Source organism: Seriola dumerili, unplaced genomic scaffold (assembly GCF_002260705.1).
Source record: "Seriola dumerili isolate Sdu_G_001 unplaced genomic scaffold, Sdu_1.0 BDQW01000741.1, whole genome shotgun sequence".
In the NCBI taxonomy this organism is placed as follows: domain Eukaryota; kingdom Metazoa; phylum Chordata; class Actinopteri; order Carangiformes; family Carangidae; genus Seriola; species Seriola dumerili.
In genome coordinates this window covers 369,488-386,820 of record NW_019174996.1, presented here as the reverse complement: position 1 = coordinate 386,820, position 17,333 = coordinate 369,488, and the positions used below count along the sequence as shown (strand labels likewise).

The 17,333-nt window shown below is 46.7% G+C and overlaps 2 protein-coding genes across 2 annotated transcripts; both read right to left on the bottom strand.

Annotated features, from left to right (window-relative positions):
- Nucleotides 1-346: 346 nt before the first annotated feature.
- LOC111236881 (histone-lysine N-methyltransferase 2D-like) lies at nucleotides 347-8,703 on the bottom strand. The gene is made up of 13 exons (XM_022765778.1): nucleotides 8,570-8,703; nucleotides 6,700-6,779; nucleotides 5,581-6,214; nucleotides 5,195-5,386; nucleotides 5,012-5,034; nucleotides 4,360-4,443; nucleotides 4,085-4,194; nucleotides 3,848-3,998; nucleotides 3,569-3,740; nucleotides 2,848-2,962; nucleotides 2,599-2,762; nucleotides 470-1,078; nucleotides 347-380 (listed from the first exon to the last, which is right to left on the bottom strand). Exons 1-13 carry the CDS (start codon nucleotides 8,701-8,703, stop codon nucleotides 347-349), a joined length of 2,502 nt encoding a protein of 833 aa, XP_022621499.1.
- Nucleotides 8,704-13,757: 5,054 nt separating this feature from the next.
- On the bottom strand, nucleotides 13,758-17,145 carry xrcc2 (X-ray repair cross complementing 2). The gene is made up of 6 exons (XM_022765751.1): nucleotides 16,956-17,145; nucleotides 16,316-16,397; nucleotides 15,741-15,776; nucleotides 15,459-15,608; nucleotides 14,934-15,210; nucleotides 13,758-14,202 (listed from the first exon to the last, which is right to left on the bottom strand). The coding sequence occupies exons 1-6, from the start codon at nucleotides 16,974-16,976 to the stop codon at nucleotides 13,878-13,880; spliced, it is 891 nt and encodes a 296-aa protein (XP_022621472.1). The 5' UTR covers nucleotides 16,977-17,145; the 3' UTR covers nucleotides 13,758-13,877.
- Nucleotides 17,146-17,333: the final 188 nt, after the last annotated feature.

The window sequence follows — 17,333 nt, the reverse complement described above, 5'->3', positions numbered from 1 at the left end:
CTCTGATGGGTCAGGGTGAAGAGGTGGCGAACTTTGTTGGAGCTCTGATGGGTCAGGGTGAATGGGTACCGGACTTTGTTGAACCTCTGATGGATCAGGGTGAAGAGGTGCCGGACTTTGTTGAACCTCTGATGGGTCAGGGTGAAGAGGTGGCGAACTTTGTTGGAGCTCTGATGGGTCAGGGTGAATGGGTACCGGACTTTGTTGAACCTCTGATGGATCAGGGTGAAGAGGTGCCAGACTTTGCTGAACCTCTGATGGGTCAGGGTGAAGAGGTTCCGGACTTTGTTGAACCTTTGATGGGTCAGGGTGAAGAGGTGCCAGACTTTGTTGAACCTCTGATGGATCAGGGTGAAGAGGTGCCGGACTTTGTTGAACCTCTGATGGGTCAGGGTGAATGGGTATCAGACTTTGTTGAACCTCTGATGGATCAGTGTGAAGAGGTGGCGGACTTTGTTGTAGCTCTGACGGATCAGTGTGAAGAGGTGCCGGACTTTGTTGAACCTCTGATGGATCAGGGTGAAGAGGTGCAGGACTTTGTTGAACCTCTGATGGATCAGGGTGAAGAGGTGCAGGACTTTGTTGAACCTCTGATGGATCAGTGAGAAGAGGTGCAGGACTTTGTTGAACCTCTGATGGATCAGTGTAAAGAGGTGCAGGACTTTGTTGAACCTCTGATGGGTCAGGGTGAAGAGGTGCCGGACTTTGTTGAACCTCTGATTGGTCAGGGTGAAGAGGTGCCGGACTTTGTTGGAGCTCTGATGGGTCAAGGTGAGATGGTGTAAGACTCTGCTGTGATGGTGTACACATTGTCTCAATAGGACTCTGTGGTGGCTCTGAGCAGACTAGCTGGACTGGGCTATGAGGGGTAGGACTGGTGGGTGAACCCTCAGTATGACTGCAAAGTGGTGGTTGTGAAATGCAAATGGGACTGACGGGCAAGGCTGGGGTAGGACTGTGTGGGGTTGGAGTGTTCAGAATTAGATCCTCCTCCTGAGGCCTGCAGGTGGAGCAGATGTAACTTTCAGACCCTGCCCTGCCCTCCCCGGCCTGGACAATGCACTCTGTATGGACACACCTGTAAGACAACACAATAATTAAAGTTTATTTTTGCAAAATCAATGATGTTTCCACTAAGTGCTGGAAGTGAGCCCAGTCCTGGGACACGGCGGCCCGTGGCGTGTCCCAGTGGCAGCTATGACCTGGGTGGCGCACAGCTGCAAAATGTATATAAATGGAACTCTATAAATCCGAGGTCACTAATAGGCAGACCATGGTCCTGATATGGACTAAGATGCCGTCCTATCCAGACCTGGACCAATAACCAGGTGTTTTTAGTTTAACCAGCACAGCTTTTCAAGTCTGTACAACACTGGTCACGTGATGCTGCTCAGCCAGTCATTGTGACCTGAGTCAGTGAGTGTGATGCACACAGGGGAGAGACAATAGTCGTAGAAATATGTGGGGAAAGTGGGATACAAGAGTGAATGAAAGAAAAGTAGCTGTTAAAGCTGTTCAGTTGTTAAATGTGCAATATGTATATTCTGCCACTAGGGGTCTCTCAATCAAAACTGTAACAAAAGAGATTTCTCTTATTACTTATGATCCAGATGTTCAGCAGGTTTTGACCAGCAGCTAAATTATCCACAGAGGTGTCCTCCTCTCCACAACAAACAGATCAGGTGATTAAAACTGGTAAAAACACAGAATAATGCAGTTTCACTGACGCCGTTCAACAGAGACAGGTCGTCTTGGAGTGGCTGGGAGCTGGGAGCTGAGAGCTGCTTGCCTTTGTTTGGCCTTTTTCTCTGATAAGTTAAGATCATGCATCCGATGACTAAAATCCTTTATCTTGTTAAAATACATATTGTTGAATCCAACCAATATGTAAAAGGTGAATCTTAAAAATTAGACTTCAAACTAAATAAAAGTCAATTTTTTTTTTTGACACATGATCATAGAGGATATGATGTCATCGACCAATGAAACATTACCATGATTAAAAATCTCAGATTCATCTGAATTGATGGAAACATTTGTGATAATGTAAGAACAAAACTCAACAACACATAGAACACAGGTCTAGTTGTTTTTAGACATTTTAATGTGGAGAAGTCACAGATTGTAACTTTAAGATGTGTTGAGATTGTTTAAATGGTTGAGACTGTTAAGATGTGAAATGGAGAAAGAGTAAAACTCAAACTACACATTTGATTTTTCTAAAATTAAGCTGCACATTTTTCACAGGCTCTCTTATGTATTTATTACATTTTATCATACACATATACATTAAATAACTTTATTATTAATGTTAGATGAGTCATTATTTATAATTACTAGTTTATTTTAGTGATGCTGTCATGTTCCAAGATCTCACATATTACCTCGAAATTAGGGACAAAACTATGAGGATGAGATGGAGGTTGTAATAAACTGGACTTGTCTGCTGCCAGTGACTTTAACTTCACAGTAAAAGCCACATCAAGTCTTTTCAGCTCAGGTCTTTTAATGTGAAGAAGCTACAGGAAGTAACTTTGCAAACCCTAGATGGAGAGAGAGAGAGACAGAAAATGTATGTGTGTGCGCGTTTGTGTATACCTATAGCAGCAGGTACAGGTGAGATATTCCTGTGGTGTGTAGATGTTGGGGGTGTGGCCACATAGAGGGCAGGGCAGGGCTGGGTCACATGACTCGCACAGAAATGGGTGATTGGCCCACTGACCTGATGACCTCACACCACAGCGGCGGCAGATTCTGCAGTTCTGGAAGAGAGAGAGGTTTTATGAAGGGCTGACACCAGTGTGTGTTTCTGAGTGTGTGTGTGTGTGTGTGTGTGTGTTATCTCACTTTGCAGCTCCAGCCGGTGCTCTGTGTGTTATCCAGAGGTGGTGTGAGACAGTGTGTGTGGTAAGCTTTATCACAGTGCTCACACACTAGCAACGCACCATCATCCCCTCGCAACCTAACACAGAGGGAGAGAGCAGGGGGCGGGGCTCAGTGTAATCAGATTACAACTATCCCACCGACCACATCGCTACAACGACAGTACAGTGCTCACACACCTGGACTGAAGTCTACGTCTGGCACTCAGAGGTGAGATTCAAAGGTTAACGCACAACAAATATTATGAATGTGACAGTTTACTGAACATCAGGAAAAGATTGTGCTCAGGCTCTGGGAAAAAAAAAAAACACTCCTCCCTCTCAACCAGAGGTGGAGAGAAACGACCAAAATCAACAACTAAGAAGAATTAATGATTAAAATGAACAGCAGACAGGAAGTATCGTAGAAAATAAGGAGCTCCTACATGAACACAATATTCAGTGGCTCAGCAGCTGATGCCATGTTTACCTTGTGTTTGTGTTCTTAGTGAGATTCTACAATTCTACAATGTCATTTGGCAGGAGATGCTGAAAGTCAGTGACCTGACAGCTGAGGGAGAGGATGACGGACAGTCTCCCCTCCTCTCTTACACTTTATAGATGAGTTCTCAATCAACACTGATCCATTGATCAGAGAAACCATTAATCCATTGATCAGTAATGGAGGTGACTGAGAGAAGTGTTACCTGCAGCTCTGACACACTCGACACTGAGGACACTGCCAACCTGCTCGGCACAGGGGGGAGGGGGCCAAAGGGGGGTCCAGACAACTGCCATGGTAACGGCTACCACAGCAACAACACATCAACAGACTGCTGTCATCACAGCCACCGGAACACAACACACACTGTGAAGAGACTAGAGAGAGAGCTGCCATTAAACCACAGAAGAAGATGATTAGGTCATTACAACTGTGTCTGGTACACAGTGTGAGTGTGTGTGTGTGTGTGTGTGTGTGTGTGTACCTGTGTGTGTGTGTCTTGTACACAGTGTGTGTCTCTGGTTCCAGTCCTGATGAGCCCCAGCGGCAGCAGCACAGGGGAAGTGGTAGCTCCGCCCACAGCCCATCTCCCGACAACGCAGCGAAGCCCCGAGCCGACGGCAGAACGCACACACCTGGAGAGGTGAGAGAAGGAGCGGGGCTTAGTGAGGGTGTATACAGCAGTACTCCCTCTGAACATGTGGTTACTGATCAAACACACCTGTGTGCTTCCTGAGTCGATGGCTTTGTCCACGTAGAGCAGTGATTGGCCCTCGCCTCGACACACCCCCGCTGACCAGGCTGCACACTGCAGGTGAGCGCAGCACTGACCTGCACACAGGAGGACAGGTGAGGAGGATAGGAGAGGACAGGTGAGGAGGACAGGTGAGGAGGACAGGTGAGGAGGACAGGAGAGGAGGACAGGAGAGGAGGACAGGAGAGGAGGACAGGTGAAGAGGACAGGTGAAGAGGACAGGTGAAGAGGACAGGATTTACCTGTTGGGTCGAACAGTGACTGGACGTTGATGTCGTGTGGAAGGCCGATGGGTCCGAGCTGCTCCACGAACTCAGAGGAAGACTCTGAAACACCAGGACACAGATCAACATCCAATCAGTGATCAATAACACTGATCATACTGATCACAGTGATCAGGACTGAAGCAGCTGGTCCATCTTAAAGAGATAGTTGTGGTTATCAGACGTGGGGCTGTGTGAGGTCGTCATTACAGTCAGTGTCTCACCTGTAGTAAAGTCAGTTTAGAGGAGCAGAGTGACGAGCTGCTGTAGGCGGGGCCAGCACTAAACACCTGTTTTAGATACGCCCACTGAAACAATCCAACATCTGTTTGAATGAAGCTTCATGTATCGTTATCTGGTTTTAAAAGCATCTAGAACAGATGTTTTCTGGTGGCCCCGCCCACAGCAGCTCATCACTCTGCTCCTGGTCAGATCGAACTGGGAGCGTGCTGCTCAGGATCTACTGCAGGTAACGCACCGACTCTTCATGACCGCCTCACACACCCCCACCTCTAAACTCCCAACTGTCCCTTTTAAGAGGAAGTCAGGTTTAATGCTGCAGACCAGAGGGAGAGACCTGATCCTGAATCAGATCCACCACTGTCAGGTGGTATGAAGATACAGTACTCACCACACTGCTCCGGACTGCTGCACCTATACACACACACACACACACACACACACACACACACACACACACACACAAGTTAACCAACATGTCTAAGATCCATTTTAACCAGCTTGAACACAGCAGCTCTTCTTCATGGGAATGTAAATGGTGATGTAGGCGGTTTGCGGAAGTGAGGTCACTCACAAGGGTGGGGCCTGGTCGCCACGGTAGCAGTGGTCATGGCAGTCATTGTCTCGGTCAGAGGAGGCGCGGCGGTTGAGGATGTGGAGAGGGATGTAGCCGGGCGTCGGGCCAAACACCGCCAGGCGGCCCTGGCCCAGAGGAGGCTCATCGCCACAGTAGCAGAAGGCACACTGCTTCAGACTATGGGGCAAGAGACAGCGACAGATACCAGGAGAGAGAGAGAGAATTCAGGACTGGGTGGTCTGTTGTCTGATTGGTCTTTGATCCAATCAGCGCGCGCGCGCACACACACACACACACACACACACACACACACACACACACACACACACACACACACACACACACACACACACACACACACACACACACACACACACACACACCGTTTTTTGGTGTGTCCCAGGCTGGGGGTGGGCGAGCCCCCGGAGTCCTCTGACAGCGACCTCTGGAACAGGGGGGACAGCGAGTCCTCGTCCTCCAGCTGAAGACAGGGGGAGACCGGAGGGCTGAAGCAGGGACTCAGGTCGGGACTCTGCTCCATGGGACTGGCCCCAGGACTTGCCCTGCCCCCCTCTGTCTCCATAGGAACCGTGCCGGGACTGCAGTCCACCTCCATGGGGGCCGGGCTGTGGCTGGGCCGGTCCTCCTCCACAGGACCGGGAGTGGGGCTGTGAACCGGGCTACAGTCCGGGGAAGGACACTGGGGGGCGGGCAGGGGGCTGACTTGAGGTTCTTCCCCAGGACTGGAAGCTGATCCGGGGGGGGAGACCGAGAGCTCAGCAGTAGGAGCAGGGCTGGTTCTGTCCTCCTCCTCCACACTGGGAGCAGGTTCTGGGCTGGACTCTGAGATTGTGGGGGCAGGGTGAGATGGACCAGGGTCAGGGTCCAGCTTAGGCTCTTGACTGAGCCCGTCCTGGCTGGGTTCAGGGTACGGGTCAGGTTCTGGATTTGTGTTAGATTTCCTCCTGGAGGTGGATCGACGGCGTCCTGTTGTCCTCTCCTTCACCTCCTTCACCTCTGTGGACCACAAACACAAAGTCCAGCAACATGAACCTGAACCTCACTGAGGTCAAACCGAACATCAGACCTGAAATACAGTCCCTTAACATCTGAGTTAAGGTTTCCTTAAAATAAAAACTGTTGATCAAAACACCTTAAATCTTCTCCTTCAGTATTTCAGGTTTTCTCCTTATCTTAGTCTTAAACTTCAGGAATCACTTAACATCAGTTAAACTGTTGCACAAAAGCCCTTAGTGACCAACGTTCACCTGGTGAAGTTCCTGTCAAAACAACGGGGGGATGAGGTCACAGGTATCACAAGCTAATGGCAGCAAATCAACAGTCTCCATGGAAACTAAGAGATTTTGTGCAACAGCCTTAATTGACTCCCTCAGCTGAGGAGAAATTAACCTTTAAGTGTCAGACTTAAGGAGGGAACTTAAGGTGTTTGATGGTTTGAATGAGGACTGTGAGATCAGCTGGCTCTTCATCATCATACACACCTGTCTTCTGAGGGGCTTTCTTCTCCGTGGCGTCCATGCTCTCCTCATCCTCTACCTGGGCTCGACCTCGACTCCGCCCCCTGCACACACACACCCACACACCTGGTCAGTTGACTGTCTCTGTGTGAAGCTCTGTCAGTCCCTAGACACCGATGTCTCCATGAGGGTCCTGATGATGCAGGATGACATCACTAGAACTGTCCAATCGGTGAGCTTCCATTTTTCATCTTTTAAAACCTTTTCACACCAATACAGTTCAACGGCAGCACAAACTGCAGCCTCCAGGTGACCAAGTGCACCTGCAGGACGCTGGTGGGACGGAGACGACATTAAGCCTCGTTTCCACCGCAGGAACCAGGGTCTAAATTTAGTTCCGGGGTAATTGATCGACCCCCAAAAAGGTAACTTTTGTTCCTGAACCAAGGTTCAGGAACTTTGGTGGATGTGGTCTGCAGTGCTGAACATTTCTGACTGGTCAAGTACTCGCTGTATTTTATTTCACTCGCCATGTTTAAAAGTCCGCAGCGAGCAAGCGAGCAAGCACATTTTCCACAGTGTGAAACAGGTCCAGGACAAGGTAAAAAAAAAAACTAAATAGGACTTCAAAAAAATAAAGGACCACAACAACCGGAGTGGCGAGGGTTGCCACCCGTCACGTATAATACGGGATTGTCATGTATTTGAAAATAAAATGCTGCTTCCTGTATTGAATATATACGGGTGTTTTCGTTCATGTCATGTCCTCACAGTGAATAATGTGATGTCAAGTCATAATTTTGCATAATCCTTCCGGGACTTTAGGCCGCGGTGGAAACACAGAAAACAGTGGAACTTAAAGTTCCAGGTACTTTTTGGACGAAACGCGGCTTTAGATGACAGCGCCACACCCACAGGAGTGTAGAGGAAGCGTTCAGAGCCTCAAACACTGATAGGAGGAGCTGGCTTCATCAGCTTTCTTCATTATTACTTAATTATCATCAAATGTGAGCAACAGAATATTTACCATCATGTAAAACACAAAGTAACATGAGCTCATCAAACCTGAACGATTATTGATTAATGGAGAAAACATGTGAACTGATTATCAAAATAAAATAATTAATAATAACTGTCCATCAACCTGTTGACAGAAAACACCTGCACCAGGTGTTCAGGTAAACATGATGACATCCCACCACCAGAGAGGGAGTCCTTCTAGCAGTGTGTGTGTGTTTGTGTGTGTGTGTACAGCAGGAGGTAAAACCAGGAGCAGATCTAGTCCAGTACACACCTCCTGTTGGACTCCTCCTCCTTGCTGCTCATTACCCAGCATGCAACTTAACCACTTCCTCTCCAACAACTCGCTCACCACACACACACACACACACACACACACACACACACACACACACACACACACACACACACACACACACACACCTCACTGCTGGCTCAGTCTGTCAGAGAAGACGTTTAGTTCAAAGCTGCTCAAACTAAAGACTTTTGGTTATTGATTATTGATTATATTTGACTGATGAGGAGAACTTATTTCATACACTTGGTCTGGTGTGACAGAGCTGAAACATACTATTATTACAGATCAATAATCAATTAGCTGTCTGATTAATAAACAAACACTAGAACCAAACAAACTGAGGGTTCGTTCACATCAGACAGTTTGATGAGGAGTCTGTGTCAGGGTCCTGAGAAACCTCCTCTGATGAAACCAGACCAGGTCCAGAGACCGGGTTTCAGACAGTCAAACTCATCAGTCACTTACTTCTTCCTTGATTTTGGAGGCGGTGGAGGAGGTGGTGGAGGAGGAGGAGGAGGAGGAGGAGGAGGAGGGGCGGGAGGCGCAGATCGGCCGCTGCTCCCATCTTTCCGAGGCCGTCCACGAGGCCGCCTCTCGGGGGCAGGGTTCGTAGCAGCAGCTTTGGCCAGCTGAGCGCTGCGTCCGGCCCGAGTGACGGGAGGGGGCGGTCCTCTGTCCCGGGGCTCCTGAGACTGGGCCTCAGATGGCATTCTGGGTATAAAAAAAAAAAAAAAAAAGAGGGTGAAGGTCAGATCTGGTCCCAGGGTTTCTGCAGGTCCACAGGTTAAAGTTTAAATCCTGTTTCACCACAGCGATTGATCAGTACACGATCAGGACACGGTCAGGACGTCCTGAGACAGTGACCCTGGTGATGAGACTGTGTTCACTCTGCTGTCAGCCACAGACAGATGTTCAACACCTGCAGGGTAAAACTCAGGAAGCTGGTTAGAATAAACCAGGTCAACATGACGACACACACTGTGGTCATGTGATTCATCTCCACTCCACAACATGGCAGCTCCATCACAGACCCCATTTAGACACATTATAATGTTCAGTGTTTACTGGAGTACATTATGTTCCAGTCCGGGTCAGACCGGGTCAGTCCCGCTAACACCACCTCAGTGCTAAACAGAGCTCAGTGATTGGATGTGATTCCTCAGTCTGCCATTTTTTTTTATATTGAAAAAGTTTTAATTTACCCAGAATTCATTGCATCACAGTCCGGCTTAAAATAGTCAAGAACTGAACTGGTTTGTGCGGCAGATGAATTCAGACTCAGCCTCTCTGAGACCAGATCCTGGACCATTTTTTAGACTTGTGTATTTAGTCTGACTGCTTTGATCTGATCTTCTGGAGCGTGGTCTGACCGACTTCTGACTGACTACAGGGTGTTCAGTCTGCAGGTTCGAGCCCCTGTAGCCACATTAGCTTTGCATGCCGGGATGCGGAGGAGTGAGATCAACAGCTGTTCACAGACAGCCGGGGAACGAGTGGAGGTCTGATCGAGATCAGTTACTGATCAGACGATAATACCTGATCAATTTCCTTCTTATTTGATCTTTTGTCCTTCAATATCTGGACTCTGCTCTTAAATACTGAATTCACCCCAATATAATCATCAGTATCAGTTAATTGATTAATTATCAGATGATCAGAGTCACTATGAAGTTTTGACTTAAACATCCACCTGACTTCAACAACTGAAGACACACATGACCAATGAGAGGAGAGGACCGGCTCACCTGGACTTCACTCTGAAGAGACTGAACTCATCCACTGAATCAGTCTCACCCTGAGGCCAAGTCCACATCAGGACTGGGGACGGATCCTGAGACCCGGCTGGAGCACAGAGTGCAGTAGAATCCATTAGAGTCCGGTAATGTAGACTGGAGTACAGCAGTGTGAGCCACTGACCCACTGGCAACATGTCAATCATCCAGCCAATCACAGCACACCCCCTCCCAGCAGCCAATGAGTAAACAAAAAACACCAGTGACTGTTGACCCCTGTCATCCTGACAGAACCTAGTCTTTTATTTTTACTGCAGGTCAGTGTGTCACTCTGAGACAACACTATCACACACTCATCAAAACTATCAGTATTAACAATCAATGATCAATCACATGATCTGAAGAAAGAAAAGCACCACAGCCTCACAGGAGAGAAGAACCAGCTGATGTTTAAATTACCACGGATTCAATTATTCAATCATCAGAACAGTTGCTGCTTAATTTCCTGTTGATTAACTGATTGATTAATTGACTGATGGTTGCAGCTTAAGTGATGGTGGTGTAAACCCCCGTCACCACGGGCACCACTACCTGTGCCTACAGACACCCCCCCCACCCCCACCCCCAAACCCCCCCCCCCCCACCCCGTCTTGACTTTGAGTTTATATTCCTCCTATTAGACGTCCCTACACAGAGACCAGCACCGGCACGTTGGTGAGAGCAGGGTTTTCTTTGTGGGGGTGGTTGTTAGTTTCTTACATGTAATTAATCCAGTTTGTCCTGGTGTGTCAACTGGACCACCGGGACGTCTCTCAGCAAAGACAACTGCAAAGAGCAGAAACCGTCCTGCTCTACAACAACACACTGACTGGAGGACAATGATGTGTCAAACATGGACAGAGCCACCAGAAACATCAGTCTCCCTGTCTGTGCCCCCACCACCACCACAAAAACACTGCAAGTGAACACCCTAAGACCTGGTGAGCACACCTGGACGTGTGAGCCGCTTCACATCATTGGTGTAACTGGCTATTATTTTCACCACTGATTAATCTGCCCATTATTTTGTGGACTAAGTGGACTAATTTCATTATTATTGTTTGTTATTCATTATTAACTGTTATTATTATTATTCTTACCAAAGAGCTATTTGACACATGAATATCCCCTTGAGGATAAATATAGTATTTATCTATCAATCAATCAATCAATTAATCAATCAATCAATCAGAAAACAGACTCGTTACAAAGAGCTGAAGGTGACGTCTTCACAACTGTCTGGAGATATTCTCTTTAACAACATTAAACCTTCACATATACTGGTTTAGTATCTTTGTTTAAAAATGGAAATAAACAGTTATAAACAATAAGACTTTGAGCTCTTCTCAGGGTTATCATGTTTGTTTTAGTCTGAACAGTCACACTCCTGGTGCCAGCATCAGCTCAGTGTCTCTCACACACTTCTGTTGTTGTGATCCACTTGAGATCTGTTGGAATCTAAAGGACATGTCTTCACTAACCTGGAAACACTTGTGACATGTTCTCATAAACATCACCTGGATTAAAACAGCAGCTTTTCCTCCAAACTGACTGCAACCTCATCACATTACCACCAACTGCTGCTGCTACAACTAATCCAATAATCAATTAGATAATTATCAGAATGGTTTTTTTAATCATTTCAGTTATTTTTCAAGCAACATCTTCAAATACCTGCAAGTTTGAGCTTCATCACATCCAAGTATAAAATTAAAATAACTGATTTGAACCGTTTGAACAACTCAACCTGAACACATCATCTTCAGCTCTGAGGAGGAACAGCAGGCACGTTCCCTGTGCTCCGACATGTCACAGATAAACTGATTGATAATCAGCAGACTGATCAGACAATAATCACCCTTAACACACGTGTAGGCACAAAGGTAGACTTCTTCATGAATACCTGGACAACAGCTACGACTGAAATATGATGAAGAGTTGAGGTTCAGCTGTTCCCATGCTAATTAAATCATGTGTCACAGGCTCACGCTGCCGATCAACCTTCACCTGCACAGCTCACCTGGAGCCTGAGAGCAGCCAGCCAACGCTTACGTCACAGTTATCATAAATAACCTGCATTTGTTGTGAACGTGAAACCGAGCTGCAGAAACATAGCAGTTAGCACTTAGCCGTTAGCTTCCTCGGACCGCCCAGTTGACTGATCACCTCTCTGTTAGCATTAGCATTAGCTAGCAGGCTAGCTGTTAGCGCGCACCAGAAACGAGCGCATCCCGGCTCCACTGCGCGCTTATTCACCCCCTCCACTTTCAATCTTAATGAGTGGCGTCAAGTTAATGCAGGAAACTGACAAAAAAGTGAGGCGCAAACCTGCACAGGTGTCGAGAGAAGACAGAAAAAGCGTTCTTACTGATTTGATGCAATTCTCTTTTTCCTCTCCAGCTTTCCAGCCAACTTAAACCGATCTGTTTACACCCAACAGCGAACGTCTCCGAAAGATAACATCTGTTTCACACATCTGGCATGATAAGATTGTCCGACGAAACATTCCCGTTTACAGTGAAAGGAAAAAAAGACGGTTTTCAGCTGAAAATTGGCGAAAAATTAAAGTTGAAGCGGTCGCTCCGTCATGGAGGCCATGTTTGGGAGCGACCGAAGCACCGCCTGTCAGCGCCAGCAGGAGAAATAGGTCCCAGAAAATATTTACTACCGCACGAGACGTTTACCGGGCAGAGTTTATCTTTCACACCTGGGTGAAGGCGACGTTCAGCCGCAGTGAGGGTTTGAAGTCTGTCGCTTTATCTGTGTTTGCGTCACACTCGGTTAATTTGTTTGTGTTGTGTAAAAAGTGCGTCTGACCCCGCGGAAGGATCTATTGGAGGGCTGTTCTGGTGAAGTGGTCTCTGTCATCAGACCTGAAGTCCCGGACTGGATCCACGAGGATCCGGACTGCTGTCGCACGTGCCTCAAACAGGGACCAGATAATTAACACATTATATTATTTTATAATAAAGAAAAAACAGTCTTTAAGTATCCTACTATTATTTATAATTAATAATTATATTGTACTTATGATGCACCCTGTCTGATCTATGATGAAATAATCCCAACAGTTTTAAACCTCTCTAGAACCTCCTTCATGACCATGAGTACTTCAACTACCACAAGAACTACCTTGTGGACATGAGCACCCTGAAGGACCATAAAAACCACCAAGGGCGACGCTACAACTTCCTCAAAAACCATGAGAACAACTATAAGTACCTCTAGAATCTGCTCCATGACCATAAGAATCACCTAAATGACCCCTAAAACGTCCTGAATGACCACAAAAACACCAGAGGAAACACACCCATGGCACCTAAGAATTATATGAACCACCTCAGAGACCTGTAGACAGAACCTCAACCACACAACTACAACCACACAAAGGATCACCCAAATGACTCCTAAAACCTCCTGGATGACCGCAAGAGCCACCTTAAGGACTTGTAGAACTACCTCAAGGACCTCTAGAACCTCCTCAGTTTCCACAAGAACTACCTTTAGGACCTTCAGAGCTTCCTAGGTGACCTCTAGAACCTATCCTGTGACCTCAACAACATAAAAAGGACCTCAGAACTCTGATCCCACGAATTACCTTAAAGATCTCTAGAACCCTCAGAAACCACAGAACTACTTTAAGAACCTCTAGAACCTCATAAATAACTAATCTGCCCAATGACCACAAAAAAACACCTTAAGGACCTCTGGTACCTCTTCACTGACTACAAGACCCACCTAAAGAACAACTTCTTGATAACCACTGGAACCAAACCTACTAAAAGGCTCATAGAACCTCCTTTAGATGATCTCAGGATATGAATGGGTGGCAGAGTTTTAGTGAGGTGTTGCTCTACTATAAGCTTCCAGAACAGCTTCAAGGTATTTAGTTTTTTATTTTGTTTTGAGTCACAAACGGAGTGTCAGTACCATTAAACAGGTGGAACTGAGAACAATGTGTGCTGTGCAGTAAATAATGAAACAACAAAACCTCCTGGTCACAACAAACCTTTATTCAACTCAAATGTATTTATTCCTTCACCCAAAAATATACAGAATCACGTTTTCACCAACACATCAAAAACAAAAACTTCACTGATGAAAGGATGAGTTCAGATAAACTCCACTCCGCTGTCTGTCACGTAGAAGGAGCTGCTCCTGTAAGCCTTCGTCCTGGAGGAGGAGGTGGAGGAGGAGGTGCAGTGAACAGTGAAGACCTGCTGTCTCCTCTGCTCCTTGCTGCCTCCTGCTGTCGCGGCCATGTTGTTTGCAGCCTCCTGCCGGGAGCACAGCAGCCGGTGGGTCACCAGCCGTCGCCAGGGGCGACAGAGGTACGGCCGGTCGGACTCCAAGGAAGAGGATGAGGAAGAGGAGGTGGGTCCACTGAAGCTCCTCCTGATTGCATGGCAGGTGGCGAAGACAGTGATTCTGTAATCCCTGAGAAGAAGAGCCACAGATGAGACAGGGTCAAAGCTGTGAAGTATTTACAGTTCTGATGGTAGTGACGTATTGTTCCACAACCTCCAGAACAGCTCCAGTTCTGTATGGAACTCTACAGCAGGGATGCACTGATGACTAGAACTTCGGTAATGACCATTAGAACCATCTACAGGAACACAAGAACTGTCCAGCCTCATTAAACTGTTCAATGACTGTGAGAACCGCCTAATACCCACTAAAGGACTTCTAGAACCTCCTCAATGATGACAAGAATCTCCAGACCAACAACATAAAGGACTTCTAGGACGTCCAGAGTGCCCACGCAGACCTTTAAAATCTCCCAAACACTCAGTTAAACCACCTAATGGACCATTTGAACCTCCTTCAAAATCACTAGAACTTTCTTAAGAACCGCTACAACCTCCTAATGAACCACTAGAACCACCTAATGAACTATTCATATCTCTGAGTGAACCACTCTTACCTCCTAATGGATCACTAGAACCTCCTAAAGAATCACTCGAACCACCTAATGGACGACACTAAAGCCCCCCTAATGGACTATTAGAACCTCCTTGAACACCTCTACAACCTCCAATGAACCAGTAGAACCTTGATCACTAGAACCACCTAATTGACCACTAAAACCTGCTAATGAATCACTGGAACCTTATTCATGAACCACTAGAACCTCAATCACTAGAATCACCTAATTGATGAATATCCACCTGAGCAGTCGGCCCAGCAGCTCTGAACACTTGCTAAGCTTCTCCTCCTGCTTGGTGAGGCTGGCCCCGCCCTCACAGCGATCCAGCCAATAGAAAGCGGAGATGCTGTCGATGAGGAGGAGTGCCAGGCCGGGCCGCAATGAGAGGGAGGTCTCCAGGAAGTGGAGGGTGAGGAGGAGCTGGGAAGAGGAGGAGCAGTGGACGACCAGGAGCCGAGACAGACATGAACGCAACGCCACTTCATCTGACCCGGCTGAGGGCGAGCTGGTAGAGAGAGCTAGACACACAGAAAGAGAGAGAGAGAGAGAGAGAGAGAGAGAGAGAGAGAGAGAGATATACTCTGGTGTAATTTATTGACAAACCAACATCACAGATGCTCCTCTCCCCCATGTGACTCAGAGGTGATGCATGATGATACTCCACAAAGACCTGAGTGCAAGATCATTTTAATTTGAATGTAAAAGATATTAAATGAATCTGTGTGTGGGTGTGTGTGTGTGTGTGTGTGTGTGTGTGTGTATATACCTGCGTTCAGTCTGTTGTCCAGGATGTTGACCAGTCGTAACATGTCCAGACTGTAGTCAGTGTCCACGAACACAACGTCGACCTCAAGACCGCCGGCAGCCCTTGGCAACACACAGCGACACAGCAGGTGGTACAGCAGCTCGGTCTTACCTGACACACACACAAACACACATTTATATATATATATATATATATATATATATATATGTATAACACAACATACCTGGGGTTCAGAGCAGGTGCAGGTTAAAGGCAGAACTGTTACCTGTACAGTGAACTCACCTGTTCCCTCTGTCCCATACAGCTCCACCACCTCACCTGAAAACACAAACACATGTGAGCTGAGCTCCAGTGATGTTAAACATATTTACAGTTTGGGCTGAATATAATACTGTGTGTTTGTCCTGTTTGTATTCAGTCAAACTGTCATTAACAGCAGCTGCGATCACATGTTCATCATCATGTTTTACTGTGACACTGAGGGAAACTTAACCCTTTAACTGCCTGCTCGACCATATGGTTGAACACACTTTGACTCTTCCATTGCTTTTTTTCTTGGTGGGGTTGTTAAAGGGTTAAAAACTGGAGGATTATCTAAGAAGTTCTACAGACTCTATTTCTCTGGAGCTTTATTTTGGAGGGACATCAGAGATGATGACATCATCAGGAAGTGATGTTACAATGAACCAGATCAACATGTGGTTCAGGTCTGGACTCTGAGGACCATTGTTGACACAAACACCAATCTAACTTTCAAAGTATGTTGTCCTCCATGAGCTGTATGTGACAGAATAAAATCATGTGACATGTGGTTTAACGGCTCTATCAGCTAACAGGAAGTGGGCCTGGACAGTCACCATGGTCGGGTCCACCATCTTCAGGAAACAGACGAGGTTCGATGTCCTTCAGACAGCGACGAGCCTCCAGACGAGCAAACAGCTGCAAAGACACACAGCTCATCACTCTGCTGGAGTCTGGACACTTTATCAATATGAACCTGATATCTATCAGTATTGATCAGAGTGGCATTTAATGAAGCAGGACGTCAGCAACAGAGCCTGGAAATCCTACAAATCAGACAGTCCCTGAACTCAGCACAGTATGAAAAGCTGCAGGTAGTTGAACCAGGAAAAGCCCGGTTTATCAATCAATAATACTTAATCATCAGTGTCCATTCTGTCACAGAGCCTACAGCCACCTTAACTACTACCAGTACTGCTGTTACTACTACTACTAGACTATTATCACCAGTAGTACTACCAGAGACCCGCTGTTCTTTGCTGCTCATTAAATATAGAGCTACGGCTGATACCAGGCTTTTACTTTGAAAACTTGCAGCATCATTTCCGGTGAGGAATTTTAGTTTAGGTTTGAACAGACAGAAAACATGTTACCGTCTGTCAAATAAAATGAGCGGGAAACCTCAACACAAACATTTCAAATGTATCACACAAATGTATCACAATCAAATGTAACGTAACGTGTTCCCTGTCTGACCTGAGCGCCGCTTTCACTCATTTTAGCACGGACTTCATCTTCCTCTCCTCCTGAGCTCCTCCGCCTCTGTCTGAACTCACTTCCCGCTCCTGCCGTTTACCGTAAAGGACGGAGAATGAGACGTTACCGTAAATAACTACCGGCGGCTCAGACGAGGTTCGTTTCGACAGGAAGCATTTTAACTGTGATAGTGTAACTACAGGAAGTACTTTTACTGTGATAGTGTAGCTACAGGAAGTATCTTTACTGTGATAGTGTAACTACAGGAAGTACTTTTACTGTGATAGTGTAACTACAGTGCCTCCTGTGTCAGAGTGTGAACCAGAGACAGGAAGTGTAATCCCATTGATCCTCTCTGTGGAATAGAATAAAAGATTC

What these genes read in the sequence shown, in the direction of transcription:
- LOC111236881 (XM_022765778.1), bottom strand. Translation starts at nt 8,703, where the DNA reads ATGCCATCTGAGGCCCAGTCTCAGGAGCCCCGGGACAGAGGACCGCCC. An exon ending in GAAAGCCCCTCAGAAGACAG is followed by an intron (nt 6,215 to 6,699) that starts GTGTGTATGATG and finishes TGTGGTCCACAG; the next exon opens with AGGTGAAGGAGGTGAAGGAG. An exon ending in CTGGGACACACCAAAAAACG is followed by an intron (nt 5,387 to 5,580) that starts GTGTGTGTGTGT and finishes CTGTCGCTGTCT; the next exon opens with CTTGCCCCATAGTCTGAAGC.
- xrcc2 (XM_022765751.1), bottom strand. Translation starts at nt 16,976, where the DNA reads ATGAGTGAAAGCGGCGCTCAG. An exon ending in TGAGTGAAAGCGGCGCTCAG is followed by an intron (nt 16,398 to 16,955) that starts GTCAGACAGGGA and finishes GTGTCTTTGCAG; the next exon opens with CTGTTTGCTCGTCTGGAGGC. An exon ending in AGATGGTGGACCCGACCATG is followed by an intron (nt 15,777 to 16,315) that starts GTGACTGTCCAG and finishes TTGTGTTTTCAG; the next exon opens with GTGAGGTGGTGGAGCTGTAT.